The sequence below is a fragment of the Schistocerca nitens genome, chromosome 7 (genome assembly GCF_023898315.1).
Source record: "Schistocerca nitens isolate TAMUIC-IGC-003100 chromosome 7, iqSchNite1.1, whole genome shotgun sequence".
Taxonomy (NCBI): domain Eukaryota; kingdom Metazoa; phylum Arthropoda; class Insecta; order Orthoptera; family Acrididae; genus Schistocerca; species Schistocerca nitens.
This window is the reverse complement of record NC_064620.1, coordinates 374,106,744-374,124,003: the sequence shown is the minus strand read 5'-3', so window position 1 is coordinate 374,124,003 and position 17,260 is coordinate 374,106,744. Positions and strand designations below refer to the sequence as shown.

The following is a 17,260-nucleotide window of genomic DNA, read 5'->3' as shown; positions in this document are numbered from 1 at the left end:
ACCTGGGAGTAATGGGCCTCCGCGGGACTAAGCGTTTTAGACGCAAACGCCAGTGGTTGCTCGAAACCATCTGCGTTGCGATGGGCCAGGACCGCCCCCACCCCATACTGCGAAGCATCTGTAGCCAGGACCAACGGCTTACGGGGATCAAAAGTAGCCAAACAAGGGGCTGAAGTGAGGAGGCCCTTCAACGAGGTGAATGCTCGCTCGCATGCAGGCGACCAATCAAAAGGAACACCCTTGTGCAGAAGGCAGTACAGGGGGTGGGCTATAGTGGAAGCCCTGGGAATGAACCGGTGGTAATAGGCTATCTTGCCTAAAAAAGCTTGTAACTCTTTCAGCGAAGTGGGCCGAGGAAGGTTGACGATACCTTGGACCAAACTTCCTAGTGGCTGGATGCCATGCTGAGATATGGTGTAGCCCACATACTCAATGGACGGTTGGAAGAAGGTTGACTTATGCAGGTTGCAACGCAAGCCCACAGACCTGAATTTGAGAAAGAGGGTGCGAAGGTTGTGCAAGTGTTCCTTCGTGCTGCGGCCTGTGACAATTATGTCATCCAGGTAATTAATACAATGAGGGATTGTCGACGTGACATGCGCAAGATAACGCTGGAATATCGCCGGGGCACTGGATATTCCAAAAGCCAACCGCTGGTATTGGTAAAGGCCAAACGGGGTGTTGACGACCGCCAGCCGTTTGGAGTCCTCATCAAGTGGTATCTGATGATAAGCCTCCGACAGATCGATTTTCGAAAAATATTGGCCTCCCGCCACGGCGGAGAACAATTCATCAGCACGAGGCAAAGGATAGGTGTCCACCACCAATTGGGAATTAATGGTGGCCTTGAAATCGCCACAAAGACGTAATTTTCCCGAGGGCTTCTTGACAATAACGAGGGGCGAAGCCCACTCACTGGAAGAAACGGGAAGAACGACCCCTAGGGCTGTCAGCCGGTCTAGCTCTTCCTTTACCTGAGGGCGGAGAGCCAAGGGGATCTGTCTCACGCGTAGAAAACGCGGGCGAGCCAACGCCTTCAACGTTAAGTGAGCTTCAAAATCGGAAACACGCCCCAGGCCCTCCTCAAAAATATCTGGAAAGTCTGAGATCAAAGATTCCAATGAGTGATAGGGAACGTCTTCGGAGACCAACTGTATGGTGTCAGCAATAGAAAAACCGAAAGCTTGAAAGGCATCCAGGCCAAAAAGGTTAGCGGAGCTCGCATCACTGACAACAATAAAAGTAAGAGGCCGAGTGACTGATTTGTAAGTCACGTCGGTAGTGAATTGACCCAGTAGGGGAATGAACTGTTTACCATAACCGCGTAGACGCCGGTAAACGGGCGCCAACGGGGGCGATCGAAGGTCGGAATAAGTTTGTGCATTCAACAACGAAACTGCCGCGCCCGTATCTACTTGCAGTTGTAACCGGCGCGACCGAACCGACACCTCGATAAAGAGTTTGCGTGCCGATGCGTCGGGAGCCTGGCCCGATGAAACTTCCTGAATGTCAACGTCCATGTCCTCTGTACTTGCTTCCTTCGATTCTTTCGAGGCTGAGCGGCAAACTTTAGCAATGTGACCTTTTTTATTACATTTACGACAAACAGCCCAACACTGGGGACACTCTGACCGATCGTGATGTATATAGCACGACGCACACGACGGCAACAGGGGCCGGTGGCCGGAATTCTGTTTACGCGCCGTGCGGGAGCGGCCGTAACGGCCGGATTGTACCGCTCGCACGTCGTCCACCCCGGACACAGTGGACACGGCCGCGCCCCCTTAACCTCCGCGACGTCGCACCACGCTTCCAGCTGTTGACCTGCCGCGTGAGAGACTTCATACGATTGAGCAATGGACAGGACTTCCTCGAGGGAAGGGTCTTCTAACTGCAGGGCCCGTTGCCGGACCTCCCTATCAGGGGCCAAACGAACAATGACATCGCGTACCATAACGTGGGCATACGACTCTCGCGACTGCTCCGTGACAAAATGACACTTGCGACTAAGACCGTGCAGGGTAGCGGCCCACGCCCGGTAAGACTGATGGGGCTGTTTCTTGCATTGATAGAACTCGACCCTAGCCGCCACAACATGCGTGCGGCGGCGATAATATGAAGACAGCAACGAACACAATGCGTCAAAAGACAAGGACGAGGGTTCCTGCAACGGCGCTAGCTGCCGCAAAACTTGATACAGCGAGGGAGATATCCAAGACAAGAAGAGAGCACGACATACCTCCGCATCGGCAACATGAAACGCCTGGAAATGCTGCCGAAGGCGATGTTCATATGCGTCCCAATCCTCCGCCGTCTCGTCATACGGGGGAAAGGGAGGAGGGAACTGCGCCGGAGCAGACGGCGTGGAGAGCAACGCCGGAAGCACTTGTTTCATGGTGGCCATGAGTTCCGTCTGCTGCGCAACCAAAACTCGCACCAAATCCTCCATACCGTGGAGAAACTGCGAAACCGGAACAACGACGCAACACGCGAAAGAACGACCCTACTCGTCGCCAATTGTGTAGTAACACTGTTCACGTTTACGTCGCACTTCACTTAGCGTAGACCGGGACTGTGTCCTAGGCATGCCCGATGTTAACTGACTGGGCACGGCCCGTGCTGCCGGAGTTGTTGTTGTTGTTCTTGTTGTTACGCCGGCAGAGGTCGCGTCCGAATTCTCCCGTGCCCTCTGGTGGACGGGACTCTACTTGCGGCAACTACCGCCCGTGACGCGCCGTGCCAATGTGCGCCTCCCGCGATCTTTCTGGTGGCTACTACAGCAGAGTTCTTCTCAAACGTTGACAGGGCTTGCTTTGCATGACCTCCACGTTCACCTGACCTAACGCCATGCGATTTTCTCCTTTGGGGCTTAATCAAGGATCGTGTGTACGTGCCTCTGCTACCAGCAGACCTCTCTGAATTAAGAAACTGGATTGAAGCAGCTGTTACTGCAATCACTGAAGACACACTTATCAACTTTTGGGAAAAACTCGGCTATAGACTTTATGTGTGACGGGTGACAAATGGTGCTCACATTGAACATTTATAAGGTTCTTGGCAAAACTGTTTGAGTTGCTCTTTCATTTGACATATCATTTATAACTGTAAGTTTAATATAATAAATATTATAAAGTGTTAAAACTCCAATATTCATTTATAAACACCCTGTACATCGACACATATAAAGTTTCTAACATCAAGTTGAACAATATAGCTGTATAAAATTAACTAGAATATCAGGGCAATTATATCACAAGTGAAGGTCAATTGCTGCAGCTGAAAGAGAAATTTCAAAAGAATATAGGAAAGGAGTAATCAAGAATAATTAAGTACAAAGTACTTGAAACCTCCACATGGAAACAAGCAGCTGTGGAAAGTAAGAGGAAGAAATATGATTCACATGTGTTTGGTTTGAAGAATAAGAGAATAATAGATCTGACAGAAACAGAAGAAAGCTGCAAGGAAGGGTGGAGAATATACAAAAGTGCTTTTAGGAGCAACGGTTGAAGAAATTTTGTAACACAACTGAAACTGCAGCTGTCAGTCACTGGACAAAAATCTTAGTCCAAGGTAACTTTAAAGCATTGTTTTGAAGCAGTTAGCTTTCAGTTCAAGAGATAAATTAACCATATAGATTTTGTCTTAACATTTTTGTTTACTGTTTGCTTCTTTACACTGACCGGATTTGTCTCCACCACTTTCCCATCCTCTCTTTACACTGTTGTAACACATCATTGTTTGCGTTCAGTTCTTTTTTGTACATAGCATGTTTTTCTTGGGTATAGATTCTAAGCAATCTTTTCTGTTCCATGCACACACATATTCCTCTACATTTTCCCCTCTCTTCTATTCTATTAAAAGATAGAACCACTGGTTATAAATACATCATCAGCTCTTTAAGTCTTGCTGCAACATAAATTCAGTCTGTATAGCCCCTTTTGATGCCATAATCAGTCTTAATGTTTTACGGATTTTGTTACAAACTGCCACTTATAGATTTTGTAAGTGCTCTCTTTTAATATATGCCTGTGATTTGTGTAGTTGCATCATTGACACATGACCTGGAGGAAGTCTGTCAGAAATACCACAGTTGCAGAGGAGATTTATTGACATTACGTGGACAGCACTCTGTGCTGCGAGAGGAATATGATCGCTTGAAATCTGACCTAGATGGAAGAGTACCATTCTCTGTGCACTCTGCATCTGTGTCCGAGTGTCGTAGGTATATTTCCTGTAGCTAAGTTTGTTTGGTTTTTTTTTTTTTTCCACACTAATTTGGAATGTGAATGAATCTTCAATTTATTTCAGTTCTGTTATAGACCTTGATGTACATTTTTATTATATTGTTTATGAGGCTGCCAGGTAGTTTTTGAGGTTGGTAACACACATGCTATAGAAATGTTTGAGATTTCAAAGTCACACAAAATTTGATTATTTTAGTGATAAAAAACTGGTCAAGGAATAACTGTTAGTTAGACGTTTAGTTCTAGTATGGAAATATTAACTTAAGTGTATTTGCAGTAATTAAATGTAACTGCAAGTGTGGAAGCACTGGACTAAAGTATGAGAATAAAATATTTTGACTGGACACGGCATATTATTAAAAAAATGTTCCTTACCAATTATGTGTAAGTTAGTGATTATGCACATTATTCCTGAGGACAACAAAGTCAAGTCTTGTAGTAACAATACTTCTTAATGTCTTATAAAAAGCCGCTACAATTCCATGTAAAGTCCAGATTGCAATATCAACAATATTATGAAATGAATGGGTTATTACTCACCGTACGATGATGTGTTGGCTTGTAGACAGGCTCAACGAAAAGACTGTTATACATTGAACTTGTGGTCAAAATCTTCTTCAGAAAGGAAAACATGCACACATTCACATAGGCAAGCACACCACACATACATACCACCATTATCTCTGGCCACTCCAGCCAGAATGCAGCTGTGTCAGGTGGAACGCAAGGAGCAGTCCAGATTAGGGCAGGGGAGTTGAGGGATAGCAGAGTATATGGATGGGGGAGAGAAGTCAGCACTGCTTGGCAGAGCAGCCAGGGATTAGATGGTGGCAGAGAAAGGTTACGAGGCACAGTGTCAAAAGGGTGGGGGGGGGGGGGGGGGGGGAACAAAGAGCAGAAAAGGAGAGGAGTAGAGAAGAGTGAAAGAACAGGGTTGTGTTGGCAGAGAGTGGTGCACAATGAGGGTGAGAGGATGTGAATTGGGAGGAGGTGATAGGGCAGAGAGGTTGGAAACTTTTAAATGGAGGGTGTTACCATAGGTTGAGGCTGAGATGATTTTGGGAGCGGAGAATGTGTTGTAAGGGTAACTCCCATCTGCGCAGTTGTGGAAAGCTGGTGGAAGAGGGAGGATCCAGATAGCCCGGATTGTGAAACAGCCATCGACATCAAGTGTGTTATGTTCAGCTGCATGTTGTGCCACAGGTTGCTCACCTTTGCTCTTGGCCATAGTTTGGCAATTCATCCACATAAAAAAAAAAATGCAATGATTGCAGCAGAGCTCTTGTATGACATGGCTGCTTTCAAAGGTGGCCCAGGGATATGCCTGTGATAGGACTGGAATATGAAGTGCTGGGTGGAAGACCTGCCCAATGCACCCACCATTCTCTGCTTCATGTGCCTCCCACTTTTTCTTTACCCACAGCCTCTTGACACTGTGCAGCCTTTTCATGCCACCGTCTAGTCCCTGCACACTCCATCAAACTGCACTGACTTCTCTCCCCCACCCATATCCTCCTCCCTTCCCCGCTCCATTCCAGATTGCTGCCTTTGTTCAATCTGAAACAGTTGCATTCTGGCCGGAGATGCATACTTATGTGTATTTTCATCTGTATTGTTGTGTTCTCCAGCTCCCCTCACAACCCCTAATGCCTCCATTGCCCATTTCATAAGTTAATTTCCTGTCTCCTTAATGCCATTGCTGCACCAATTCAGAAAAGTATCCTTTTCCCAGGCTAAAACTCAGTCCCATATCCTATTCCTTAAATTGTCTAAACCATGGAATCTCCTGGAATGGCCTAACCATAAAAATTCCTTTGTTTGGGTCCAACACCTCATTCACAATCACCTTCATCTTTTCAGATTCTGCCAGTCCTTGTCCCTCACAAACCTGGTACTGTAAAAATACATCTCCATGTCACAGGTATCCCACAACCACCTCTGCTCCCTCTGCAAGATACTGTTACTTTGCAGATCCTACTACATAATTTACTTCTCTGTAATTGTCCCTCCAGTCCAGCATGTGAAGAGCATTCCAGACATCACCTCCATAAGGTATCCAGTCAGCAGACATCCTACTGCTGCCTTTGGGCACTACTGTCTAACCCGTGTCCTACACACTGTTTTTCTCCTCATCAACTACTCACAGCATCTAGACCCTGTCTAGCTGACCTTTCCAACTTGCCATATGCCCAAAAACTCACTACCAACACTCCAGTTAACCCAAAGCTGAAACGTCTCAGAACAGTGTTGTTCATCTTTCCACCAAAATCCTCAGGCCCACAGAAGCTTCAATCTTAGCCAAAGGCCTCTCCTTCAGCCCTACGTCCAAATTTAACCATCGCATGTCAGGCTTGTCACCAATCCCTCCAACCAAAGCCAACCCAATATCAAAATTGAACCCTGCCTCTCCCAGTTCACACCACCATCCAACTATGATGATTCTCCCCCCCCCCCCCTTTCTCCCACCTAACCCCCTGGTCACTTTCCAGGAATTCTTTACATCCAATTTCTTAGCATCACCACCCTCCACCAGATTCCTTCCTAAGGACACAGCAGAAAAAAGGACAGCCATAAACAGCCTCAAAACAGATCCTGACCCACTCATCCTACCTGCTGGCGAATGTTCCACAACTGTCATTATGAATCGCAGTGGCAACCTGGCAGAACGCTTCTGCAATTGTCTCATTCTTCCACCTGTAAACTCTGCAAGACAGATCCCATCCCAGAAGTCCACCATAACTTCAAGGCCCTGTTTAAAGCCTTAGGCCCTTCCCAGAACATCTCCCCTGAATCCATTTTCCTCCTAACCTCTATGAAATCCCATACAAACACCTTCTACATACTCCACAAATCCTGGACGCCACGTTGTAGCTGGTTATTACATTTCCATTGAAACAATTTCAGCTGTCATTGACTAACACCTCCAGCTAATCGCCCAAAATCTAGCCTCCCACATCAAAGATACTAACCACCTCCTTCACCAACTCTCCATCATCCCCACCCCATTGCCTCCTGGATACCTACTCATCACTGTTGATGCCACTTCCCTATACACCAACATCCGTCATGCCCATGGTCTTGCTGCTGTTGAGAACTACCTCTCCTGATGTACTTTAGACTCCAAACCCACTACCTCATACACCTCACTAACTTTATCCTAACACACAAGTACTTCTCCTCTGAAGGGAAGGTATACAAACAAATATGCAGCACAGCCATGGGCAGAGGCACCCTCTTATGCCAACCTGTTTATGGGCGATCTAGAGGAAGACTCTTTAGCCTCCCCTGGTGTGGTTCAGGTTCATTGATGATCTTCATGATATGTCTCTATCCTCAGTCCTCCACAACCTCAATACCTCCTCTCCGATCTGCTTCACCTGGTCTTTCATCAACCCAGAGTGCCACATTCCTGGACATTGATCTCCTCCTCTCTAATGGCTACATCCTCCCATCTGCCCATATTAATCCCATGAACAGTATCTGCATTTTGACAGCAGTAGTCATCCCTTCCACATCAAAAAATCCCTCCAGCTTGACCATCTGGGTATGGCTTATCTGTAGTTACAAAAACTCCCTTGCCCTCTACGCAGAAGGTCTCACAAGGCCTTCACATACAGGCACTGTCCCCCAAACCTAGTCTACACACAGATCCCCCCCCCCCCCCCTCCCGTCTTCCCTCCACCCCCAAGTACTGGTAAGCGGTGCCCCCTCCATCAACCAATGCCATCTTGGACTGGAACAACTGAATCACACCCTTAGTCAGGGCTTTGATTATCTTGTCATCACCCCATGAAATGAGGGGCATCCCACCCAAGATCCTTCCCATCCCATTCCTAAAATCTAAAATGGTGTTCTGTCAACCACCCAACCTCCACAACCACCACTCCAACTCCCAGCCCCGTTCCACTGGGATCATATCCCTGTGGAAGACCCAGATCCGAGATCTGACCAATCCACCCACCCACCACTACCTGTTCCAATCCTGTCGCAGGCTTATTCCACCCCATCAGACAGGGGGTTACCTATGGTGAAAGCAGCCATGTCATATACCAGCTCTGCTCCAGTCATTGCACAGGTTTTTATATTGGTATGAATACCAACCATGATGAATGGCCACTGCTAAACTGTGACCATGAGCAAAGTGCACCACCCTGTGACAAAACATGCAGCTGAGCGTAACACACTTGATTTAAATGGCTGCTTCACAACCCAGACCATCTGGATTATCCCCTCCACCACCAGCCTTTCTGAGCTGTAGAGATGGGAGTTACACTTACAACACATCCTCTGCTCCCGAAATCATCCTGGCCTCAAACTACAGTAATCTACTGTCTCCACACTCTCCATCCAACAGTTTCTGCCTCCTCTGTCATATCATCTCCTCCGAACTCACATCCCCTCACCCTCATTGTGCACTGCTCTCTGCCAACGCACCACTGTTCTTTTCCTGTTCTCTATTCCTTTCCTTTTTGTTCCCTGTTTTCCACCCCCGCCCCCCAATCCCTCCCTCCCCGAAGCCTCCCAACACTGAACCTGGCAGCCTTGTCCTGCTAGCATCTAGTTCCTGCAAGCTCCATCAAGCAGTGCTAACTTCTCTGCCCCCACCACTATTCTGATATCCCTCCTGTTCCCTGCCCCATTGTGGATTGCTGGTTTAGTTCATGCTGACACAGTTGCATTATGGCTGGACTGGCTGAAGATAATGGTCATGTGAGTGTGAGGTATGCCTGCTTGCTTGGGTGAATGTGTGTGTGTGTGTTTGTGTGTTTCGTTGTGCCTGTCTGCAACTCAACGTGTCATGTTTACAGTGAATAGTTACAATTCAGTCATCAGTTTGAAGGATGAAAAATACTAATTGCATTATTTCATTATATTTTGGAGTTTGTTTTCTTTACACTTGTGTAATAAGTGCAGCTTAACATAATCTCATTATCTGCTATAGTATCAATTACTAAATCTTTTATAGTAAAAATTTTTTGTTTAAAATATTTATTAAGTTGATATTTCATTAACTATCATAAATAATATACATGTGTTTGAATTGTAAAATAAGAATTAAAAACCAGGTATTTTTGGTCAAATAAAACACAGCACAATGCCATATAATTATAAATGCAAACAGCTGAAAATCATGCAAACTACGATTGGCTGGCGACTAGCCCCTACCCCTCTACTCGCTGAAACGTCAATCACAATGTCATTTCAGTCGGAGTATAGGTCAGTAGTGGTACAAAACAAACACATAAATAAAGTTGAAGAAACATACCTTAATTTTTGATGGCAAATGTACTCCTCCTCAGCTCATTCCTGCCTATGAACTCATCGCATATGGCATCAAGGTCGAGTTTTATCGATTCACCTCTATGGGCGTTGAGAAGGGCGACAGCATTAAGATAATCCTGCGTCATTATAGAACGAAGATACATTTTCACCCTCCGCAGACAAGAAAACGATTGCTCAGTGGTGCAGGATGTTACTGGAATAGTCAGCACTACACATATGAATTTCACTAGTTCAGGCAGTAGGTCAAACAGGTGGTTTTCCTGTTTTAGGTATTTCACTATGTCATCCAACGAACTAATATTCGCAGAATCACTCCTTTGGATAATCTCATGAAACATGCTTCAGTGGATAAGCAAGCATTCTTTGTCTATATCTGATTCGTAGAAAGATAAAATATAGAATGAATGTTTGTTATTACCAAGAAGAAATTGTTCATTTTGATTTACAAACATGAATGATTGAGTTTTGAACCGTGATTCCAAGAAGCTGATGGATGTATCCATTGTTTCATAATACAATCTTCTATATTTGTTACATACTTCAGTGAATGTTTCTACAGATGAATTGATGGAGTCATCATATTTCTTAGGGACTTTTCTTCTACAGGGTAATTTTGGGGAATCAACATCCATATCTTGACATTTTGAAGTCACTTCACCCCAGAATGATTCAAAATTGTTTCTCATAAATTTAATAGAAGTTACAAGAGTGAAGTCATCATTGGCCTCCTCTAAGTGTAGGGATTTCCTCTGTAGTGCTATGTTTACAGTATCAATGTGACCAAACAGTTTTACCAAAAGTGATAACATGAAAAAGAAATCATATGTCTGCATATCAATCAAAAATCCATTTGCTTTGGCCCCAGTGTCTGAATTGTCATTTCTTGAAACATTTAGAAAAAAATTCCTGAAGTTCTGTATAGATGGACAAAACTGAAGACATTGCCAAGTATCTTATGGCCCACCTTGTAGGACAGAGTGGTTTCAAATTTGTAGAGGCTTCTGTCTTCAGGTGAGCAAAAAGATCTAATCTTTTAGGTGAATCTCTCACAAAATTTATTAAGTCCTTCATAACATTCAATGCATTTCGACATTCTGGAACTGCTATCACAGTGTCTTCTAGTGTTAGATTTAAACAATGTGCAAGGCATTGCACAAACATAGCTCTCTTCTCCATTTCCATAAACTTTGCCTAGACACCATTATATAATCCGGCCATGTTAGCTGAATCGTCAAAGCATTGGCCCCTACAATTAGATGTAGGCAAATCAAATTGTCTTAAAATGTCGATAATAATATCAAATGGTACTTTGTATTGAGTATAGCCCTAAAAAAATATTCTTCTGTCTCTAGCGAAGCATCAACAAATCTTACACAGATACTAAATTGCTCTTTGGTGGCTATGTCTGTTGTTTTGTCTGCTATTATTGCAAAATACTCTGCACTCTTGATATCCTCCAATAATTTTCTAAGAAGTGTATGACTTAAAATGGCCAAAATTTCGTTTTGCACATCATGGGATGTCCATTTGTAAGTTTCGCACTGTAGCCATATTAAAAGTAGCTGGTTATCTTCACATCGAAGGCATAATAAATTGTCAAAGTTACTTGTTTCATCAGTATGCCCATGTATTGCAAGCCCCTGCACTCCTAAATAACGGAGGGAAGATACGATTTTTAGTAAACAAGCTCTGTTTTCTTTCATTTGTGTCAGTTTTTCTTTGGAAATCTAGCTAAATACATTGACATTCGATTTTAAGGATTTGAATTTCAGTACAGCTTCTCTGTGGCAGCCTGATGCTTCATGCGCTTTCAACTTTTCTACCCCTTTCTTCCAGTTCGAAAAACCAGTTTCCATGAAAGTTTTTTCCATTTTGTGAGAAAACTGAAAACGATTTTCTTCAAACATTTGTCCGCAAATTTTGCAAAAAATAACATATTTTACATTATTGTAATCTATCCATGCAAATTGCTGTTTCCAAGAGGGCTGATAACAGTGTAGTTTTTTTCCGGGAACAGTGTTTTCTGTCACCGCCACAGTTCCGTCACTATCTGTGTCTTTGTTGTCACACACAGCACCACTAACACTGGGTCTAGCTTCATTATCGCTAACACTTGCCACATTGTCACATTTCTTCCTAATTATAAACTTGTCCATTTTAAATTTGACAGTAAGGGACGAAAGATTAACAACTGAACCGAGTCACAGCAAGACTAACTGACCACTGGCAATGCCCAGCTCCGGAATATTTACGTTCGCTACCAACATTAGCTGCGGCCTGCATAACAGTACTGTGTGCCTAACAAGAAGTAGCCATGTAACAATAGTGTTGATTATTGTCAGCTCCGGCTCTAGGGAGTGGGGGGGTGGGGGGGGGGGGGGTGGGGGGACCGTGCCATCGCCCAGGGCGGCAGATTTTTGGGGGCGGCAAATCTATCTTGCATAAATGAAGGAATGTGAGAATAAATTGGAAATACAAATTATTCATAAAATCAAAGATCTTATTGAAAATTATCTATGTTACAGAAACAGTGTGCTCCGATTTACGAAATAAACATTTCCTCCAACAAAAAGGTCTTGAAATGTATTGCACTGTAAACATATTACTGACTGCTGGTGTGATCTTAAAGACATATTCACAACAAAGAGACAAATGAGTGTGATATGTGAAAATAAGGTGTCATGTATGAAATATATTGTGGGAAAAGTTGACTATGTCGAAAAAGAGGGTAGTGGGGGGGCGGGGGCGCTTGACAATCCCTGGAGCCGGTGCTGATTTATGTGGTGTTGTACCTAGTGATTGTCAATAGAATTTACAAAAATGAATGAAGAGTCCTTAACGTTACCTAGTCCTTCTAGCGATCGCCATCAAATTTGGCGTCACTATTGCTCATTAGTTTCTTTTACAAGCTGCCAGCAGGCTGCTGTAGGAGGAAGTGGAGCTCGTCCTAACAGCCAAAGCGCTGCGAGCTCATGGTGAGTTTCCATTCCCCGCATACCTCTGTACAGTAAAAGTGTGCTAATAGTACAGATGCAGGGGACAAATCCTGTCACGACAGTTTGTCATATGCAGAGGTTGTAGGAGTAGCAAAAAGGAATACGCAATAGCTCATAAAATCAGTATTTTTCTCCTACATGATCATTACATACTATTATGCAAAAATGTATGTGTAAGTTTTAAGAAATTTCCCAATAAAGGATGAGGAGGGGGGAGAGAGTGGTGAGAAATGCATGTTTGAATATTGGGGTGGGGTGGGGGGGGGGCAGGGGGGAGGCCCCTACTTTTAACTATTGGGGGGGGCACCTCCCCCCCCTCCCTAAGTCAGTGCCACTGCATACACACCAAAGCAAGCACACAAGACCGTTATTCTTGGCCATTCCAGAGTGAGCCAATGTAGCAGTCGTGTATGTGTGAGGTGTACTTACGTGTGTGAATATGTGTGTTTTCCTCTCTGAGGAAGGCTTTAGCCAAAAGCTCAATGTGTAATAGTCTCTTTGTTGTGCCTGCCTGCAACTCATTGTGTCATCTTTACAGTCTATCCTTTTCATACAGAGCACTCTATTCTTTTCATAATACTGTTGAAGTGTGATCTAAATAAAATTTTATTTCACTCAACTGTCTGTCCAAACAGAATAAATTAGTATGGCAGTGGTTGTTCATGAATATTAAATTTGGATATTTTAGATTGCCGACAGATAACACTATGCAGACGTAAATAACAACTACTGAATGTGTTGGGAATTTCTGTTTCTGAATAATGTGCCTCATTGGGCCTAAGCAGTTTGATTACTATATAGTGCAACTATCACTCCAAGTTAATTGTCTGCATGTCTTTCATTGCAAATTGGGAACGAACAGCTTTATATCAATTCAGATCATTATTTGCATAGTTGATCATTAGTTTGACTGTATGCAACTGGATTATTTCTCATTTTAAATTCCTTAAACATATTATCCCCATGAGAGGCAATAATAAAAATATTGTACACAATTCTAGAAATCAGATATCAATATAAACTTCAAAGTGAAAAGTTGAGCTGTTGATAAACACAGTTGGCTGAGTATAGGCAACTTGGAGATATGGAGGTGTCAAGAGATAACTAAACATGCAAAAATGGAGACTATTGATATAATTAATTAATTAATTAATAATGCAGGATATGGCAACAAGTTAAAAGACAATTTCTGGTAAACATGATGTTATAACGTCAAGTTGAACACACATATTTCCAAACGACACAACACGTGTAAGTCACTGAGCAAGTTGACAAAGCAAGACATGTGAACACGGTAACATTCTAATGAGCACTGAGTCCAAGTCTAGCGGCCGCTGGCTGGCTGGCCACTTAGGTGGCGCGGCTGCTGCATGACTGGCAGACAGCGCCGCATGTAGAGGACGTGCGTAATTGCGCGGCGGCACTTTGAATGATCGGCGAGTCACAACACATGATCTTCTGTAATGAGTTATGTGTCAGTGGACTTTTTGTGAAAGTATTTGCCATGGCAAGCTATGTACCCCAGATATAAATGAAGAAAGTATCACTTGCATATTTTGTACATAAAACATACAAAATATCAAAATTAGCACAGTATGGGATAGGAGAAGGATCATTGTGTGGGAAAGATGATGTGTGCTTATTTCAGAGTTACCAAAAGAACATCACTTAAAATAAAGTCAAGATTAGAAAAAGAAAGGGGCAAATATATTGATGTTGTTTATCACTTGTACAACATTTCTTATTTCAGTATTTTAATGCTTCATATTCTCACAGATCTGTGGACCCAAAGTATTTTAGGTACTTTGTAGTTATTCTCTGCTGTTCTGTTATTTGTACATTAAAATTTATTTAAATGTGCTACAATGTAATAAACATGCCATTTTTTATGCAGATTTACCTCTTTTTTTTTTTTTTTTTTTTTTTTTTTTTTTTTTTTTTTTTTTTTTTTTTTTGCAAGTACAGCATAAAAACATTTGATAAGAAAGTTCTCTAAATGAGGTTGTAGCTTCATAAATGTCTCTAGATTAAACTCGTTTTGGAAATTATTGAATTATTAACCAGCTGCTTTGAAGGAAAAAGAGAGGAACAATCAAAATAGCAGCAACAATTGGACAGAAATTTGAAAATGGAAAAAAATAAAAAAGTCATTGTTGTATATTCACATTTTCAATTTTCCTGAGTCACACAAAATTATGTTGTACAAATTTTGTAATACAAAGTAATCTGTAATTTTCTTGTTATGTTATTGTCATACTGTGTGAAGAAATATTTAAAATAAAATTTTACAAAATGTGAAGTCATTGGACTACAACTCAGAAGTCAGTGAGAAAAGTACATTATACTATAACTGACTTTCAAGGGGCAGCTGATTGGTAGCGTTGATATAAGATGTGGCAGACATACTGTGAAAATAACTTTTTTATTTATTATTAATGCTTCTCAAAACTTATGTTTCATTGATTTAAAAGCATTGACCTACTAAATTAATCAGTTAAAACTGCTTGCACTCAAATGATATTTTGTCAATTTATTGAATAAAACCAGTGAACCAGAAATGCGAGAACAGAGAGAACATTGGGCGCAGGTTATGCTTGACACAATTCTGTTTGCATTTTAACACTCAGGTTGTTTGAAGACCTACGTGCGAGGTATGAGACTGACCGCCAGCTTCTTAATTCAAGAGTTCGCGAATTACAGCAGCAGATAGGGCATATGGAAGGACAAATCACTCAAGGCCAAGCAGAGAAGGCACGATTGCAGACTCAGGTTACAACAGCAGAGGCCTCCATCAGGTATGTAATGTGTTTCTAATCTTAAACCTCTCAGTGTAGGCAGTACTTTTCCCATTCTATTTTCCTGCATGTTTCATGCCCTGCAAATCAGTCTAGTGTCACTTTCTTTTACATGTCATATGAAATGGATATTTTGTGAATACCTTTAGTGTATTTATCTTATGTGCTAATTGATTATAAACTATTATTGTATATTCATGGTAGAACATAAATTTCAAACAATTCATTGAGTAATGATAAATGCATGTAACACACAAAAACAGGACCCATTTGTTTTAAATGATTACATCTTTTGTTAAGCAACTGTGGAACATGTGCTACATATGCTTTGACTTAGTATTTACATTAGTATGAAGTGAACATCCTTTAAAAATAACAATAACCAGGATGAAAAATACTCCTATCATAGTGCAAAAAGGTGAATATGTCATGGGCAGAGTTACGGATGTAAAAGAAGGGAACTAGCCTTTTGACTTATCTGGCAGCTTCATTTTGACACATTCATATTTTTTTACTTGTCAGTATTTATTACTATGTCCTGTAATATAATGCATTGTATCAAGCAAAGTAACACTATACATAATGTCATCCCCAAGGGAACAAAACCACCCCCAGAAATTTTATTCTCCAGAAAATTTTTTAGCTACTGCATGTTCAGCCATTGATATTATATATTGTTTACTAAGGCTGGTGAAATTTCTGGATTTTGAGCACAGGATCAAGGACTGTAGCCTATAAATTGCAAGACACAGGTGTGCCAACATCTTGCAGCTAAAAGAGCTTGTGTATATTCCTCCCATGTCCACCTTTCAGCTTTCCTTCCTTTGCATAGTACTGGCTTACCATCTGAGCTCTTGATATGTGCACAGCCACTTCTCTCTTCTCCAAAGCTCTCTGTTTTCTCTATAGGTAGTATCTGTCTTTCCCCTAGTTGTGCATACTTCTACATCCTTGTATTTTTCCTCTAACCATTCATGCTTATCAAATTTACACTTCCTGTCTATCACATTTTTAGACCCAGTGACATACACCTCCCCCACTGCCAGCAGTAGTCTTTCCATTTAGTTTCGTGGGAGATCATGTTGTTTCATAATAATCTATTTTGGTTAAGATGCTATCTTAGAGAAATTGTGTCACTGCAGGCATTTTCTTCATTATCTGATGGTGATGAGATAGTCATCTTTTGTTTTCAGGACACAATATGGGTTGGGTGCATTATATAGGTTGTATTTCAAGTTGCTAGTATGCCATATTCTGGATTGTAACTTTACCCTGAATACATGGATGAGTTCTTAATATAAATACCACCATCCACATTCTTTATTTGTATTAATGAAGACACACATATTTTATTACTGTAGAAAAATTTACTGATGAATCTCTGGCATTTGCTTGATGATGTTGTCATTTTCCTGGAGCAAAGCACATAATCTGGTGACATCATTCCAAAGTAAAGAGAAATATTACAATCTGAAAGATAGGGAAGGAAGGTATAGACATAAATAAGTAAATAAAACAGTGGAAAATCCTATTTCATATTCTTATAGATAAGTAATATTTATAAAAAGATATTATGGCACCTGTACTCCCTTTTGTCTGCTCAATTTGCTGCATTTTTATATTTTCTGCTCCCATCAGTTAAATTCTACATTTCATGTATTATCCAAATTATTCTACACCACCTTGTCTTTTTGCCTATTTTATCCTCTACCGCCTTCACTACTTCATCTCTCAGTGTTATTCATTTGTATCTTATTGTATTCCTGTCCCCTTTTTCAGTCAATCATTATGCAATGCTATCTTTGAGACTTGCAAAATGTGTAGTGATTTGACTGGGAATACTAGGTGCAGTCTGAAAAAGGTATTAGTTTTTCTGTGCAAGTACGAGGGTGGTTTGAAAAGTTCTCGGAATCGCCACAAGAGGTCAGCACTAGCACAACGA

General features: G+C 42.0%; 1 protein-coding gene across 1 annotated transcript in view; it reads left to right on the top strand.

The window, feature by feature from the left end:
• Positions 1-17,260, top strand: part of LOC126195814 (centrosomal protein of 89 kDa-like) — a 126,199-nt gene that overhangs the window by 86,038 nt on the left and 22,901 nt on the right. The window contains exons 7-8 of the mRNA XM_049934455.1: positions 4,042-4,222; positions 15,151-15,318. Coding sequence (XP_049790412.1) covers positions 4,042-4,222; positions 15,151-15,318 — 349 coding nt within the window. The remainder of the gene's footprint in view (positions 1-4,041; positions 4,223-15,150; positions 15,319-17,260) is intronic.